Raw genomic sequence first — 16495 nt, forward strand, 5'->3', positions numbered from 1 at the left:
ATAGGAGGGGGGGGGGGGGAGGAGGGGGTGATGGATATGGTAGAGATCCCCATCTATTGTCCAGCTTTAAAAAAATAACAATTGTTGTATGAAGGCTGTAACTAGCTGCTAGCCGTAACTATCGCTGTTTGCTAGCTGTAACTCTAGCTGTTAGCTGTCTTCTAGCTGTAACTACCCGCTAGCAGCTACTAGCGGCACTTATTTTTTATTGCTGGTTGTTCACCTGTAACGTACCAAGATTACTTCAGCGATGTTCAGCAAAAACTTTTAGAGATCTATTTCGTGTTTTTTTTTACTTTACCAGTACCTGTTCAAATGGGAATTGCTTTTGCTTGTATTTTTTGTCCTCACACAACTTATAATGTATATATATATATATATATATATATATATATATATATATATATATATATATATATATATATATATATATATATATATATATATATATATATATCGTTTTCTGTAGCCAAAAATGATATCTTATATTGATATATTTAATTGGTAACGAGGCACAGGCCGCACTTTGAAGAACAAATTGTATGTGTCTCAAGCAATTTTCCTCCCAGCCAGTAAACGCCTTTGTTTATAAATGATGGCACCTAAAAGTTGCGCTGGATGCCATGATCAATGCTAATCTCGCAGTCTCAAGTCGCTCTTGATTAGATTGATAAGACGGCGCACCACGTTGGGTCGGCCTGTCCTGATTCGGTTTCAGTATTGAATCATGCTCCCGTCTCCCCCCCCCCACCTCCCAGCAGATGTACGTGCTATTGTTCCTGGTGCCGCCTGCTACCCCCGGAGTCAGAGCAGCAGTAACGTGACACTGGCTGGTGTGTAGAGGTCACGCCAGTTTCCTGCTCCCATCCACATAAACAAATGCTTGCTCTCTTCGCTGGCGTACAGTTGTCTATGTTATATAGATGTGTGTAGGATAACGTGAAAAAAGGAGGGGGGGAGGGGGTAAAAAACAGCACGTGTTAAAATAATCGCATTCAAATAAACGTCACAGGCCGTAACATGCCATATGACGTATACCACATGATGTGTACATCAAATGACATATACCACAAGATTTGCCCAATCCCATGACAAATCCATACCACGTGACTAATAATTACCCGTGACGTTTAATACCACATGACGTATCATAGCCCATGACGTTTTATACTACATGACGTGAAATGGCGCAATACTACACATCTCCAGATGACGTTTTTTTGGAGCATATAAAAAGACATAATCGCACATTCTTTTCTTTAAAAAAATATTTAAAGGGTGCTCTGTTTTTCTATTTCTCCTCTTGATTGCAGCATATGCCCTAAGTAAATCTGTATTTCCCCTATAGATTGTAGTCTATGCCCTAAGTAAATCTGTATTTCCCCTATAGATTGCAGTCTATGCCCTAAGTAAATCTGTATTTCTCCTATAGATTGCAGTCTATGCCTTAAGTAAATCTGTATTTCTCCTATAGATTGTAGCCTATGCCCTAAGTAAATCTGTATTTCTCCTATAGATTGCAGTCTATGCCCTAAGTAAATCTGTATTTCTCCTATAGATTGTAGTCTATGCCCTAAGTAAATCTGTATTTCTCCTATAGATTGTAGTCTATGCCCTAAGTAAATCTGTATTTCTCCTATAGATTGCAGTCTATGCCCAAAGTAAATCTGTATTTCCCCTATAGATTGTAGTCAATGCCCTAAGTAAATCTGTATTTCCCCTATAGATTGCAGTCAATGCCCTAAGTAAATCTGTATTTCCCCTATAGATTGCAGTCAATGCCCTAAGTAAATCTGTATTTCTCCTATAGATTGCAGTCAATGCCCAAAGTAAATCTGTATTTCCCCTATAGATTGTAGTCAATGCCCTAAGTAAATCTGTATTTCTCCTATAGATTGTAGTCAATGCCCTAAGTAAATCTATATTTCCCATATAGATCGGCCAACCTCTACATCCCAGTGGCGTGGGTTTACGAAAAAAAAAAATCTCGAAGACTCTGTGTGCCAAGCTCGACAAGTTCATCTAGCCGTTCCATCTTCTCAAGCTAACTTTTGATTATTTTTGCCTTGACCAGCGATAAGAAACTGATTGGTCATACAGCTAGTGGAGACGTTCATCACGTGGTTGGCGGTAACGACTTTCACGCGGATCGCCGTCTGCTTGAAATGGTGGTCGAGAATTCGGATTGGAATTAAATCAACCATTTCTTTTACGTTTAGTTACGTTTTGGGAATTCAATTTAAAAAAAAAGTTATCTTAAAATTGATATTCTGAAAAAAAAATTACTATATGTGTTTGAAGAAGTACCAGGCCAGTAGGTATAGCAGGAGGTGTGAGCATAGAGCATGCCTAAGGTTGAAGTCTTCGGTGAAGATTTTGTTTCTGGGTAAATGTTTGTTGTTGATGTTGACAAGAGATCTCAGTGATGAATGATAGAACATTGCGCCGGGTAGGGCCGATCGATAAGCTTACATATTATTTACTCAAAGGGCCACGTCCTATCGTCGTGTTGATCTAGTTCCATGGGGTGCCTACTAGATGGCCAAATGTTGATCTAGTTCGATGTGGTGCCTTACTAGATGGCCAAATGTTGATCTAGTTCGATGGGGTGCCTTACTAGATGGCCAACTGTTGATCTAGTTCGATGTGGTGCCTTACTAGTCAGACGGCCAAATGTTGATCTAGTTCGATGGGGTGCCTTACTAGATGGCCAAATGTTGATCTAGTTCGATGGGCTTACACACTATATCACACGGAAGGCTAATTATTTGCTCAAGTTGGATGGGCTTTCTCGACCTACAGAAAGAGCTAACTTTAATACTGTTATATATGGATGGGCCTATACACTAGCCACAGAAAGGGCTTACTTTGATGCCTGTCCCTGTTTGATGGGCCTACACACTAGGCACAGAAAGGGCTAACTTTGATACTGTTATATATGTATGGGCCTACACACTAGCCACAGAAAGGGCTAACTTTGATGCCTGTTATATATGTATGGGCCTACACACTAGCCACAGAAAGGGCTAACTTTGATGCCTGTTATATATGTATGGGCCTTCACACTAGCCACAGAAAGGGCTAACTTTGATGCCTGTTATATATGTATGGGCCTTCACACTAGCCACAGAAAGGGCTAACTTTGATGCCTGTCCCCGGTTGATGGGCCTACACACTAGGCACAGAAAGGGCTAACTTTGATACTGTTATATATGTATGGGCCTACACACTAGCCACAGAAAGGGCTAACTTTGATGCATGTTCCTGTTTGATGAGCCCACACACTAGCCACAGAAAGGGCTAACATTGATGCCTGTCCCTGATGGATGGGCCCACACACTAGCCACAGAAAGGGCTAACTTTGATGCATGTTCCAGTCGGATGGGCTGCCACTTAAAATTCTCTATCCCATGTTCCACTCAGCTTGCTACACGTTAGGTCACATTCAAACATGCAGGCGATACACCTGATCCTGGAGATAACTCTTTGATGTAAGCCATTCTAATTTTTTCGTCTACTCTTTCATCTATTCTCTGCCTCATTGATTTCTCACTTGACGTAATGAGTGACGACATACCTTTGATAATAGTCTAAGCTAGGTGAATGTTAATGATGTGATAATCCATTTGGTGATCCAAACACGTGAAAACACAAATAAAACTATTTTAATTATTTAAAAAATCTAACACTCGCAATATACCCGAACGCATGTTGTTGCAATTATAGAAAGGGAAGATAATTCTGATGGATCGACTCGATTCACATTTATCACTCGCCGATATAAAACTGCGGCGGCTAGCAAGGATAGCACAGGTTGAAGGCTAAAGTTTCACAATGAGAGCACTTGTGTATGCTCGGCTAGTAACATGAGACGGTTGTTTTAATTGGACGGGGGTCGTCATCCGGGTTATGTGGGTCTCAAGTGACCTTGATAGGTGTGCCTCTAGTGACCCGTGTTATGTTTGTAGTGCCTAAAGTGACCCGGGTTATGTGTGTGGTGCCTAAAGTGACCCGGGTTATACGGACTTCACTTGACCCGGGTTATACGGACTCAAGTGACCCGGGTTATACGGACCTCAAGTGACCCGCGTTATGTGTGCCTCTAATGACCCGGCTTATGTTTGCCTGTAGTGCTCTACGGATTTATCTCTTTAGTCCCGTGATTGTGTGACGTTTTTTTCTATTCAGCTTCTATTAAATGGATCATCTAAAAGTTAATAATTAATTAGGGATTATGTCAATGTTTTAATGGCACAACCCAACTGATCTCTCCCAATCCTGGTTGACGGGCTGGCGACAGTCCCAACCCCACCCACCACACATTTTTAAAAATCTTGCGGCGCCCATGTTTGACACGTGACTACCGTTCTTCCTTTCTATTGGTTACAGACTAGCCACCAAATCCCGTGATATCTTTTTAAAATAGCCGATTTCTGTTTTCTTGCTTGAGCACAGCCAGAGGCGTGGGTGGGGGGGGGGGGTGCGGACCGCACCCGGTGACACCATTTTGTGGGGTGACACTAAGACACAAAAAAAAATTGTGCTTAAAACGCTTTTTGCCAGTTTAATTAATGATTAATTAGATTTAAAATTTCTTATTAGGGGCAATTCGAAGATTTCGATATGGGGGAGCGGGTGGCACCTGGACGTAAACCTGCTAATTATAGAGAAAACAACTTTACATACAGCTATATATATATATATATATATATATATATATATATATATATATATATATATATATATATATATATATATATATATATATACTGATACTTTTTGGTTGGGGGTGGGTGGGGGTGACACCATTAGGTGCCGCACCGGGTGTCACCCGACCTAGCGACGCCACTGAGAACAGCTCTGTACACAGCATTGAAGTTGTGCATGAAAGTTTGTATGAAATGATGGTCTCTATAGTGTCACACAGCATTGAAGTTGTGCATGAAAGTTTGTATTTCCCTGTATGAAGTGATGGTCTCTATAGTGTCACACAGCATTGAAGCTGTGCATGAAAGTTTGTATGATGTGATGGACTCTAGTGTCTAGAGAGACGCTTGGACTACTCTCATGAAAGATGCAGCATCTCAAATGATCAACCCTGACACTGGGACCATTACATGCGGCCTTAAAGCGCCTTCAGTCCTCCAGTCATTCTGTTTCTAATGCATAGGTTGAGTGGCACCCAGCCCGCCTGTCAAAACGGGTTGAATGCCGGTACCGTCCTGACGAGGGTCGTGTCACCTCGCGGCACCCTCGCCACCTCTCGGGACAACTCGGATGTCAGGGCTGGCGTGACGGACACGGAGCGGCTTCCATTGTTCTCACGTGCTAGCGTTGGGGATAGATAGGCCGGAGATACACGCTGTTAAGTCATATGTTGGGGATAGATAGGCCGGTGATACACGCTGTTCATCAGTTAAGTCACATGTTGGGGGGGGGGGGGGGGGAGATAGTCCGGTGATACACGTTGTTCATCAGTTAAGTCATATGTTGGGGGGGGGATAGATAGGCCGGTGATACACGCTGTTCATCAGTTAAGTCACATGTGTGTGTGTGTGGGGGGGGTGTGTCGGGATGAGATAATGTGTTGCTTCTGTGTGTGGGGGTGGGGCTTGTTACACAACGACCCCAGGTCTTAATTGCGCTAATAGTGTATGTCACATTGTTTTTTTTGTTTCTAGCAAGGCTATATATCGTTCATGCTAGATCAGCAACCCTTGTAGTATCAGTCATGTTGTCCAGCCATATTTTAGTATCAATCATGTTGTCCAACCATATTTTAGTATCAGTCAGGTAGTGCAGCAACATTGTAGTATCAGTCATGTTGTCCAGCCATATTTTAGTATCAGTCATGTTGTCCAACCTTATTTTAGTATCAGTCATGTTGTCCAACCTTATTTTAGTATCAGTCAGGTAGTGCAGCAACATTGTAGTATCAGTCCAGCAACCTTGTATTATTTTAGTCATGTTCTTCAGCGCAACAGTATTTTCGTTAGCGAAACTTTCCGTAGAATAAAAGAAATATTTTAGTATTTAGATGCACCAAAGTAAATAAATAATATAAATATAAAATAAACTGGCTTTCCTTAATATAAACATTACTAAGAAAATAAGTGATTTACCACAGAACAGACATATATTGTGATATAATTAAAAAATAAAATATATATGTAAAAAATATGTCGTCACGCCACTATACAGTTAGTCAAATATGTAACGCTGTCCGAGTGTAGCGCTGATCACGTGTACGTACACCTGGACGAGATGACTTATATTATTAAGCCGATTACTTATAACAATTGATTAACACAAACTTTAATTCTAATACCGACGAATTAATAAACAGATGATTATAAGGCCATTCAAGTGCTAGATCACTTCTGACTATCCGACCTATACATAAGCAACAGTAAATTATTTTAAAATCACGTCACAAAAATGTGTATCCGGCTCTTTGTGTTTTCTTATCCGACTCTCCAATGGAACAAATGTAAACAAACGTCTCAGGATAGCATGGGCCGTGAACTGTGAACTGTGACCTCTGACCAAGAAGCGTGCTGAGAGGCGGGTAGGTAATTGAAGCGGAATGGCGCATACATTACACTGTTTTTTAAACAGACGTAAACATCTTTCGGTAATAAATATTCAAACAATCTGATAAACAAAGCTAAAACAAGCCTTGACTAAGATATCAATCTGTAGCATACACTTCCAACTGTATGGACCACTAGATTCAACAAACCACTGGCTTAGATCACAGACATAACATCCACAATATACAGGCGAATGTATTGTGTATTAAAGTAATTAGCTTAATCTAATCAACATTTACCGGATTTAATGCTCTTGATGCCATAGACCAGACGTGACTGTAACGACAAACCCGCGCTGTCTTTAAGAGAAAGATTCCCGTCAAACAAGCTGGATGAATATTAAAGTTGACTTTATTCGCTTGTTTTCTCTAATTGTATGGCGCACTTGGCCAACCAATCAAGCGCCGGTGTCTTCAAAGGGAATTTTTATTGTATGCTTTGTTCATTTAAGACAATCGTTTTATGGCGTGATATAACATCGGCTGGACGTTGATTTAAAGAAGTCGTCTTTACGTCGTCGTGAACATTTTTATTCTTTCGTTGTGAACATTTTATTCTTTCTTAACCGTTGTGAACATTTTATTCTTTCTTAACCGTTGTGAACATTTTTATTCTTTCTTTACCGTTGTGAACATTTTCATTCTTTCCTTACCGTTGTGAACATTTTTATTCTTTCGTTGTGAACATTTTATTCTTTCCTTACCGTTGTGAACATTTTATTCTTTCCTTACCGTTGTGAACATTTTATTCTTTCCTTACCGTTGTGAACATTTTATTCTTTCCTTACCTTTCTGAACATTTTTGTTCATCCATTAGCGTTGTGAACATTTTTGTTCTTTCCTTAACTGTATATTTAGATAAAAGCTAATGCGCTTGGCTGAACAAGGGTTTAAGGTTTTATTACGGTAGTTGTTCCCTTGGCAGTTGTTGTTCTGTTGGCAATTGTTATGTTGTTTTTGTTTGTTGGCAAAGTATCGCTGTATTATCGTTGGTATGTCATTGGAATTCCAGTGCACATTTCATGAGAACCGCATGCCCCCACCCCAGGCAGTCAGTTATATTTACATCGCTGCTCCACCCCAGGCAGTAAAAAGTTATATTTACATCGCTGCTCCACCCCAGGCAGTAAAAAGTTATATTTACATCGCTGCTCCACCCCAGGCAGTCAGTTATATTTACATCGCTGCTCCACCCCAGGCAGTCAGTTATATTTACATCGCTGCTCCACCCCAGGCAGTCAGTTATATTTACATCGCTGCTCCACCCCAGGCAGTCAGTTATATTTACATCGCTGCTCCACCTCAGGCAGTCAGTTATATTTACATCGCTGCTCCACCCCAGGCAGTAAAAAGTTATATTTACATCGCTGTCCCAGTACCCGTCTGTTCGAACTCGATTTTTTTCTTCTTGTTTTTCGAGATGTACACACCTTCAGTTCTAAATCCGCCATGGCTACATACTGTGGTCATAACTCTTACCATTATTACACAGTGATTACATTTTACCAAGTGCTATATATAGATGTGATAAGAAACAAAACAAAATGTTACAAACTTGTTTCAAAACTGGATTTTATATATATATATATATATATATATATATATATATATATATATATATATATATATATATATATATATATATATATATATTTATTTATTTATTTATCTGTCTTTGGTATCCCACGCCATCTTACCCAACCCAACACAAACATCCCCTGATGGCTGCGATTGTTGCTGATGTTGTAAAAGACAATTTCAATGAACAAGTTCACCCGAAGATTCCGCTTTAAATAAATGATCATCACCTCAGGCTTACCCTTCTTAGGATGGGAAGACAATCTACAAACTTCCTGAACAGGAGCATTCTTTACATGTCATGTTTGAAACTGCTCACACAAAGGAATGGAAGAATACATTGTTACACGTCTTGGCCCTATTGTATATCCAGGTTTACAGTCCGCACAATATGACGTGAATGATGGAGAGATGTTTACATATTTGATGTCAACTGGCTTGTATTTGCTTGATTGTATCTGTAATAGCTGCAAGCTTACACATTTAGTCGAGTTTTGGAGTTTGGAGAGAGAAAGTAAATAGACTGACGTACTTCAGATATTCGGTGGGACATAAATTGTATTGTTGTTGCTGTAACCAACCTTTTGACGCACAATCTGTTATCGTTTATAGACTGTACTGTACCGTTTGACCTTCAATATTTTATAGACTCTGTATCAACCCTTTGAATTACAATCTGATATAGTCTGCACTGTACTATTTCAACTACAATCTTTTATAGACTGTACCGATAATTTGATCTGTACTGTACCGACCATTTGACCTACAATCTGTACTGTACCGACCGTTTGACCTACAATCTATACTGTACCGACCGTTTGACCTACAATCTATACTGTACCGACCGTTTGACCTACAATCTGTACTGTACCGCCCGTTTGAGCTACAAGCTGTACTGTACCAACCATTTGACCTACAAGCTGTACTGTACCAACCATTTGACCTACAATCTGTACTGTACCGACCGTTTGACCTACAATCTGTACTGTACCGACCGTTTGACCTACAATCTGTACTGTACCGACCGTTTGACCTACAATCTGTACTGTACCGACCGTTTGAGCTACAAGCTGTACTGTACCAACCATTTGACCTACAATCTGTACTGTACCAAGCATTTGACCTACAAGCTTCTACTACAGGCCTTGACTGCGAGTGAGTAGAAATACCTTGTGCGCGTTTTACAGGTGAATCCTAGTTCACCGGGTGCAGTTCGTCTTCAACGTTTCTTGGCAGCCGTCTCTCAACCCTATTTTAAAATGTGTTCGACTAAAACTGTCAGTAAACTAGATTTTTATTTGTAGGTGTAGTGTAGCATTATGTTCATGTTGTGTTGATGTCTAAAACTGTCAGTTTTTTAGTTGTAGGTGTAGTGTAGCATTATGTTCATGTTGTGTTGATGTCTAAAACTATCAGTAGTTTTTATAGTTGTAGGTGTAGTGTAGCATTATGTTTATGTTGTGTTGACGACTAAGACTGTACATTTTTTAGTTGTACGTGTAGTGTAGCATTATGTTTATGTTGTGCTGACGACTAAAACTGTCAGTCTACCAGTGCTCTAGTTGTGGCTGTAGCATTATGTCTTGCCGCCGGCTCTAGAGAAGATTTCTTTGACTGTAGCTTGTGGAACGTTGTCGGTCTAGTGGCAACCTAAGACGGGAGATAAGGTTTCTGTCGGGGCAAAGTTTGTTCAGTGCTTAGTGCTGTAGTCCGCGTCAAGTACTTTTACCTGTGCTGTTGTTGTGATGAGTCGCGGCTACACACGTAGGTTGAAGGTTGGTGTTGTTGGTATACCGCGGCCACACACCTAGGTTGTATGTTGGTGTTGTTGTGGCGGTACTAGCCTCTACACGCCTTGGTTGAACTGTCTTTATAATATTTGTAGAACATTGTCCCTACAATTTGTGGTTTAACACACGTTCCAATGTCGCTACTACCTTGGTTTAACACACGCTCCAATGTCCCAACAATCTGGTTAACACACGTTCAGTGTGCCTACTACATGTGGTTTAACACACGCTCTAATGTCTACACAATATGTGGTTTAACACACGCTCCAATGTATACACAATCTATGGTTTAACAAAGCCCCCAAAATGTGTGGTTTAACAAAGCCCCGAAAATGTGTGGTTTAACAAACCTTCCAGTATTCCTACAACCACATGTCTAACCATGTCCCAATACTAGACCACAGGTAAGAGACGACCCATCGATCTCAACTATCTCCAACACCTTACCAGCCTTTGTTGAGGTTTATAGCGCCGTATAAAACACGTTTCCCCATATGTGATTACTACAGCTTTGTTATGTTAAATACCCTGTTCGTATGCGGTGACTATTCCACCATGTATGGCCATTATGTACAACATATGCTGCGCGTGTAGCGTATGTTAAACCTGCTATGTAAGTGAACATTATGTCAACTTTTTGTAAGCGATTTGTTTTCTGTTATGTCGTTATTTAAAAGAAAGAACTGTGTGTGGTGAATGTTATGTCAGCATATGTAGACTAAGTCCCATACGTCATCCTTATCTCACCAGAAATAAAAGATCTCTTCTATATGACACCCTTATCTCACCATATGCACAATATGTTTTATACCTCAATCTCACCACATAAGTAATATCTTTTCTATGTCACCATTATCTCACAATTATCTCAGTTTACGATCACACCCCGTTATACAACACAGTGTGACACCCATCTGTACACCATCAGTTTACGATCACACCCCGTTATACAACACAGTGTGACACTGTACACCATCAGTTTACGATCACACCCCGTTATACAACACAGTGTGACACTGTACACCGTCAGTTTACGATCACACCTCGTTATACAACACAGTGTGACACCCATCTGTACACCATCAGTTTACGATCACACACCGTTATACAACACAGTGTGACACTGTACACCATCAGTTTACGATCACACCCCGTTATACAACACAGTGTGACACCCATCTGTACACCATCAGTTTACAACAACACCCCGTTATACAACACAGTGTGACACTGTACACCATCAGTTTACGATCACATCCCGTTATACAACACAGTGTGACACCCATCTGTACACCATCAGTTTACGATCACACCCCGTTATACAACACAGTGTGACACTGTACACCATCAGTTTACGATCCCACCTCGTTATACAACACAGTGTGACACCCATCTGTACACCATCAGTTTACGATCACACCCCGTTATACAACACAGTGTGACACTGTACACCATCAGTTTACGATCACACCCCGTTATACAACACAGTGTGACACCCATCTGTACACCATCAGTTTACAACAACACCCCGTTATACAACACAGTGTGACACTGTACACCATCAGTTTACGATCACATCCCGTTATACAACACAGTGTGACACCCATCTGTACACCATCAGTTTACGATCACACCCCGTTATACAACACAGTGTGACACTGTACACCATCAGTTTACGATCCCACCTCGTTATACAACACAGTGTGACACCCATCTGTACACCATCAGTTTACGATCACACCCCGTTATACAACACAGTGTGACACTGTACACCATCAGTTTACGATCACACCCCGTTATACAACACAGTGTGACACTGTACACCGTCAGTTTACGATCACACCTCGTTATACAACACAGTGTGACACCCATCTGTACACCATCAGTTTACGATCACACACCGTTATACAACACAGTGTGACACTGTACACCATCAGTTTACGATCACACCCCGTTATACAACACAGTGTGACACCCATCTGTACACCATCAGTTTACAACAACACCCCGTTATACAACACAGTGTGACACTGTACACCATCAGTTTACGATCACATCCCGTTATACAACACAGTGTGACACCCATCTGTACACCATCAGTTTACGATCACACCCCGTTATACAACACAGTGTGACACTGTACACCATCAGTTTACGATCCCACCTCGTTATACAACACAGTGTGACACCCATCTGTACACCATCAGTTTACGATCACACCCCGTTATACAACACAGTGTGACACTGTACACCATCAGTTTACGATCACACCCCGTTATACAACACAGTGTGACACTGTACACCATCAGTTTACGACAACACCCCGTTATACAACACGCTACTTTAACACCGTCTCCCACCTCACAACCCCCACTCAGCGTCTATATTTAGCCCACTGAACATGAAGATATTCAGGTGTATACAGGACCTAAGTTGTCTTTTTGGGCCAAACGAAACAGCGTGATATTGTTCAAAGTCGGCGGGCAAGGTATGAATAGCCAACGTTTTGCAAGTGTCGCTAGACCGCGCGTCGACTATGGTACAGGTGTCTCGCAGTGGATGATTTGTATCCCGTCTCGTTGGCCCCTCTTAAGTCGGCTGGCAGGAAGCGTTCACCTCAAGCATATGTCCTCATCAGCGGCTGGGGACTGAAGCGTGACGCCGGTGTAAAGACATTTGTCCCGTGTGTAGCACCCGTGTGCCCCGCGGTTCACCGAGGACACTTATCTTGTGTCGGCCCGACGGCTTACATGGAGGCGAGGTATGTGTGTTCTGCGCTAGGTAAACCTTCCTTGGCTTTTGCTTTCTTTACTTGTTGAGCGTGCACTGTTGAAATTGTTCTAACTTTTGACCCGATGAATACATCACGAGGTTTTCAGGTAGGGAAAGTTGCATCTGTTATTACCTGCCGTGCTGGTTAGCCTGAGGATTAGATCACAAGGTCATTCATTAGAATACCATCTCACGTTTAGGTTAACTACTAGCGTGCTTATGTATTTGGTTGTATCATTAAAACATGACATTTTGTGGTTGGGCTAAAGCGAACTGAGTTGTTGTAACGCGACCATTTGTAGTATATGGTTGTTTGAGGTCTGACCACTGGTGGTATCTGGTTGTTTGAGGTCTGACCACTGGTGGTATCTTGTTGTTTGAGGTCTGACCACTGGTGGTATCTGGTTGTTTGAGGTCTGACCACTGGTGGTATCTGGTTGTTTGAGGTCTGACCACTGGTGGTATATGGTTGTTTGAGGTCTGACCACTGGTGGTATCTGGTTGTTTGAGGTCTGACCACTGGTGGTATCTGGTTGTTTGAGGTCTGACCACTGGTGGTATATGGTTGTTTGACCTTAGCCCCGGGCCACTTAATTGATGTGCTGACGTCTATCTCACTACCTGTCCAGTTAATTAGCCGTTACAAACCTAGCTCGGCTGTCTTGTTGGTCTCACCTGTCTTGTTGGTCTCACCTGTCTCCGGGATGTTTCACTTGAGGCTCTCTCGGTGTCTCCTGTCTCCTTTGTGTCTCCTGTCTCCTTGGTGTCTCCTGTCTCCTGGGTGTCTCTCCTTGGTGTCTCCTGGGTGTCTCCTGTCTCCTGGGTGTCTCCTGTCTCCTTGGTGTCTCCTGGGTGTCTCCTGTCTCCTGGGTGTCTCCTGTCTCCTGGGTGTCTCCTGTCTCCTGGGTGTCTCCTGTCTCCTGGGTGTCTCCTGTCTCCTGGGTGTCTCCTGTCTCCTGGGTGTCTCCTGACGATTGTCCGTGAGGTCTGATGTGTGTCCGTGATGTGTCCGTGAGGTCTGACGTGTGTCCGTGAGGTCTGACGTGTGTCCGTGAGGTCTGACGTGTGTCCATGATGTGCCCGTGAGGTCTGACGTGTGTCCGTGATGTGTCCGTGAGGTCTGACGTGTGTCCGTGATGTGTCCGTGAGGTCTGACGTGTGTCCGTGATGTGTCCGTGAGATCTGACGTGTGTCCGTGAGTTCTGACGTGTGTCCGTGAGGTCTGACGTGTGTCCGTGAGGTCTGACGTGTGTCCGTGATGTGTCCGTGAGATCTGACGTGTGTCCGTGAGGTCTGACGTGTGTCCGTGAGGTCTGACGTGTGTCCGTGAGGTCTGACGTGTGTCCGTGAGGTCTGACGTGTGTCCGTGAGATCTGACGTGTGTCCGTGAGATCTGACGTGTGTCCGTGAGGTCTGATGTGTCCGTGATGTGTCCGTGATGTCTGACGTGTGTCCGTGAGGTCTGACGTGTGTCCGTGATGTGTCCGTGAGGTCTGACGTGTGTCCGTGAGGTCTGACGTGTGTCCGTGAGGTCTGATGTGTCCGTGAGGTATGATGTGTCCGTGATGTGTCCGTGAGATGTGACGTGTGTCCGTGAGGTCTGACTTGTCACAACAAAGTGTGCTGATGTCTGTCTATTGAGTGTACACGAGATAGCCAGTGGTGACCAACACAACGTGCTAACGTCTATTAGACCTGCCCCTACACATTTCTTCCATTACGTGAACAATTCAAGCTCTAGACATCATTTATTACATTTCATTGAAACATTTTTACCTGAAGCTTTTTTTATATCTACCTTCCTTTTACATGTTAAATACATTGTTAACTGTCACTTACATGTAAGAATCATTGCTACATGTCCATTACTTCTTGAAATACATCTTTGAACACGCCTCTTACTACTTTGTAATTCAATGTTACTTATCTATTACATTTTTATAATTCATTGTTACATTACATCTTAAATACAACGTTGCATGCGTCTTACATGTAGCTTACATTGTAAGTCCGAACATGCTACAAACATCTGCCTACTGATGTCTATCTGTTCGATACAGATGTATCAGTCAGCTACTATCATAACCTCCAATCAACGTGACTTTAACCTCCAGTCAACGTGACTTTAACCTCAAGTGTCTCATGTAGTCATTGATAGACAATAACCCTGGTCTCGTTTGCCTCCCAAATCCTTGTCTCATGATGTATACATGTACACGATTTGTTTTTGTTTTAAATGTAAACACTTTTTTAAAAAAAAAATAATTTCATAAAATAATACATGATTGGTAATATAAAACACGAGTTATTAAAATAATTATAGAAAAACAAATTTTTATGAAAACAAACATAAAAAAAGGTTTGTAAAGAATATTGATCAATAAAAAAATTTGTTATCGACTTAAACTATTAAAAAATCACCGTTAATTGAATTCGATTATTCTGTTCCGTAATATGACCAGTTTATAACATTGACTTTAATATGACTCTGTATAATAATGACCTAAACATTTTTGTTTCCTCAGAGTTTGATTTGGATTTACTGGATCAAGAACTAGCCAAAATAGGAGGGACGGTAAGTACTACTAGATACATGATCGTTGTTCTCTGTTATTATACCACTGTCACAAACCTGATACATGATCATTGTTCTATGTTGTTATACTACTGTCACAAACCTGATACATGATCGTTGTTCTCTGTTGTTATACCACTGTCACAAACTTGATACATGATCATTGTTCTATGTTGTTATACTACTGTCACAAACCTGATACATGATCGTTGTTCTCTGTTATTATACCACTGTCACAAACCTGATACATGATCATTGTTCTATGTTGTTATACTACTGTCACAAACCTGATACATGATCATTGTTCTATGTTGTTATACTACTGTCACAAACCTGATACATGATCGTTGTTCTCTGTTGTTATACTACTGTCACAAACCTGATACATGATCATTGTTCTATGTTGTTATACTACTGTCACAAACCTGATACATGATCATTGTTCTCTGTTGTTATACCACTGTCACAAACTTGATACATGATCATTGTTCTATGTTGTTATACTACTGTCACAAACCTGATACATGATCGTTGTTCTATGTTGTTATACTACTGTCACAAACCTGATACATGATCGTTGTTCTCTGTTGTTATACCACAGTTTCTGTCACAAACTTGGTACATGAACATTGTTCTCTGTTGTTATACCACAGTTTCTGTCACAAACCTGATACATGATCATTGTTCTCTGTTGTTATACCACTGTCACAAAATTGATACATGATCATTGTTCTCTGTTGTTATACTACTGTCACAAACCTGATACATGATCATTGTTCTATGTTGTTATACTACTGTCACAAACCTGATACATGATCGTTGTTCTCTGTTGTTATACCACTGTCACAAACCTGATACATGATCATTGTTCTATGTTGTTATACTACTGTCACAAACCTGATACATGATCGTTGTTCTCTGTTGTTATACCACTGTTTCTGTCACAAACCTGATACATGATCATTGTTCTCTGTTGTAATACCACAGTTTCTGTCACAAACCTGATACATGATCATTGTTCTCTGTTGTAATACCACTGTTTCTGTCACAAACTTGGTACATGAACATTGTTCTCTGTTGTTATACCACAGTTTCTGTCACAAACCTGATACATGATCATTGTTCTCTGTTGTTATACCACTGTCACAAAATTGATACATGATCATTGTTCTCTGTTGTTATACTACT

At 41.3% G+C, this 16495-nt stretch overlaps 1 protein-coding gene across 11 annotated transcripts in view; it reads left to right on the forward strand.

The window, feature by feature from the left end:
* The window catches only part of LOC131943742 (nuclear hormone receptor HR96), a 151988-nt gene that overhangs the window by 52395 nt on the left and 83098 nt on the right, over nucleotides 1–16495 (forward strand). For 10 of the 11 annotated variants that reach the window (XM_059303989.1, XM_059303974.1, XM_059303981.1 and 7 more), the window contains exon 3: nucleotides 15258–15307. Coding sequence is in view for 9 of the 11 variants with exons in the window: in XM_059303974.1 (XP_059159957.1) it covers nucleotides 15258–15307 (50 nt within the window). In the remaining 2 variants the exon portion in view is untranslated. Of the gene's footprint in view, nucleotides 1–12555; nucleotides 12722–15257; nucleotides 15308–16495 lie in introns of those variants that run through there. The other variant, XM_059303990.1, reaches the window with a different exon arrangement.

This window comes from Physella acuta, unplaced genomic scaffold (genome assembly GCF_028476545.2).
Source record: "Physella acuta isolate Inbredline_101_S28 unplaced genomic scaffold, ASM2847654v3 ptg000466l, whole genome shotgun sequence".
Classification (NCBI taxonomy): Eukaryota; Metazoa; Mollusca; class Gastropoda; family Physidae; genus Physella; species Physella acuta.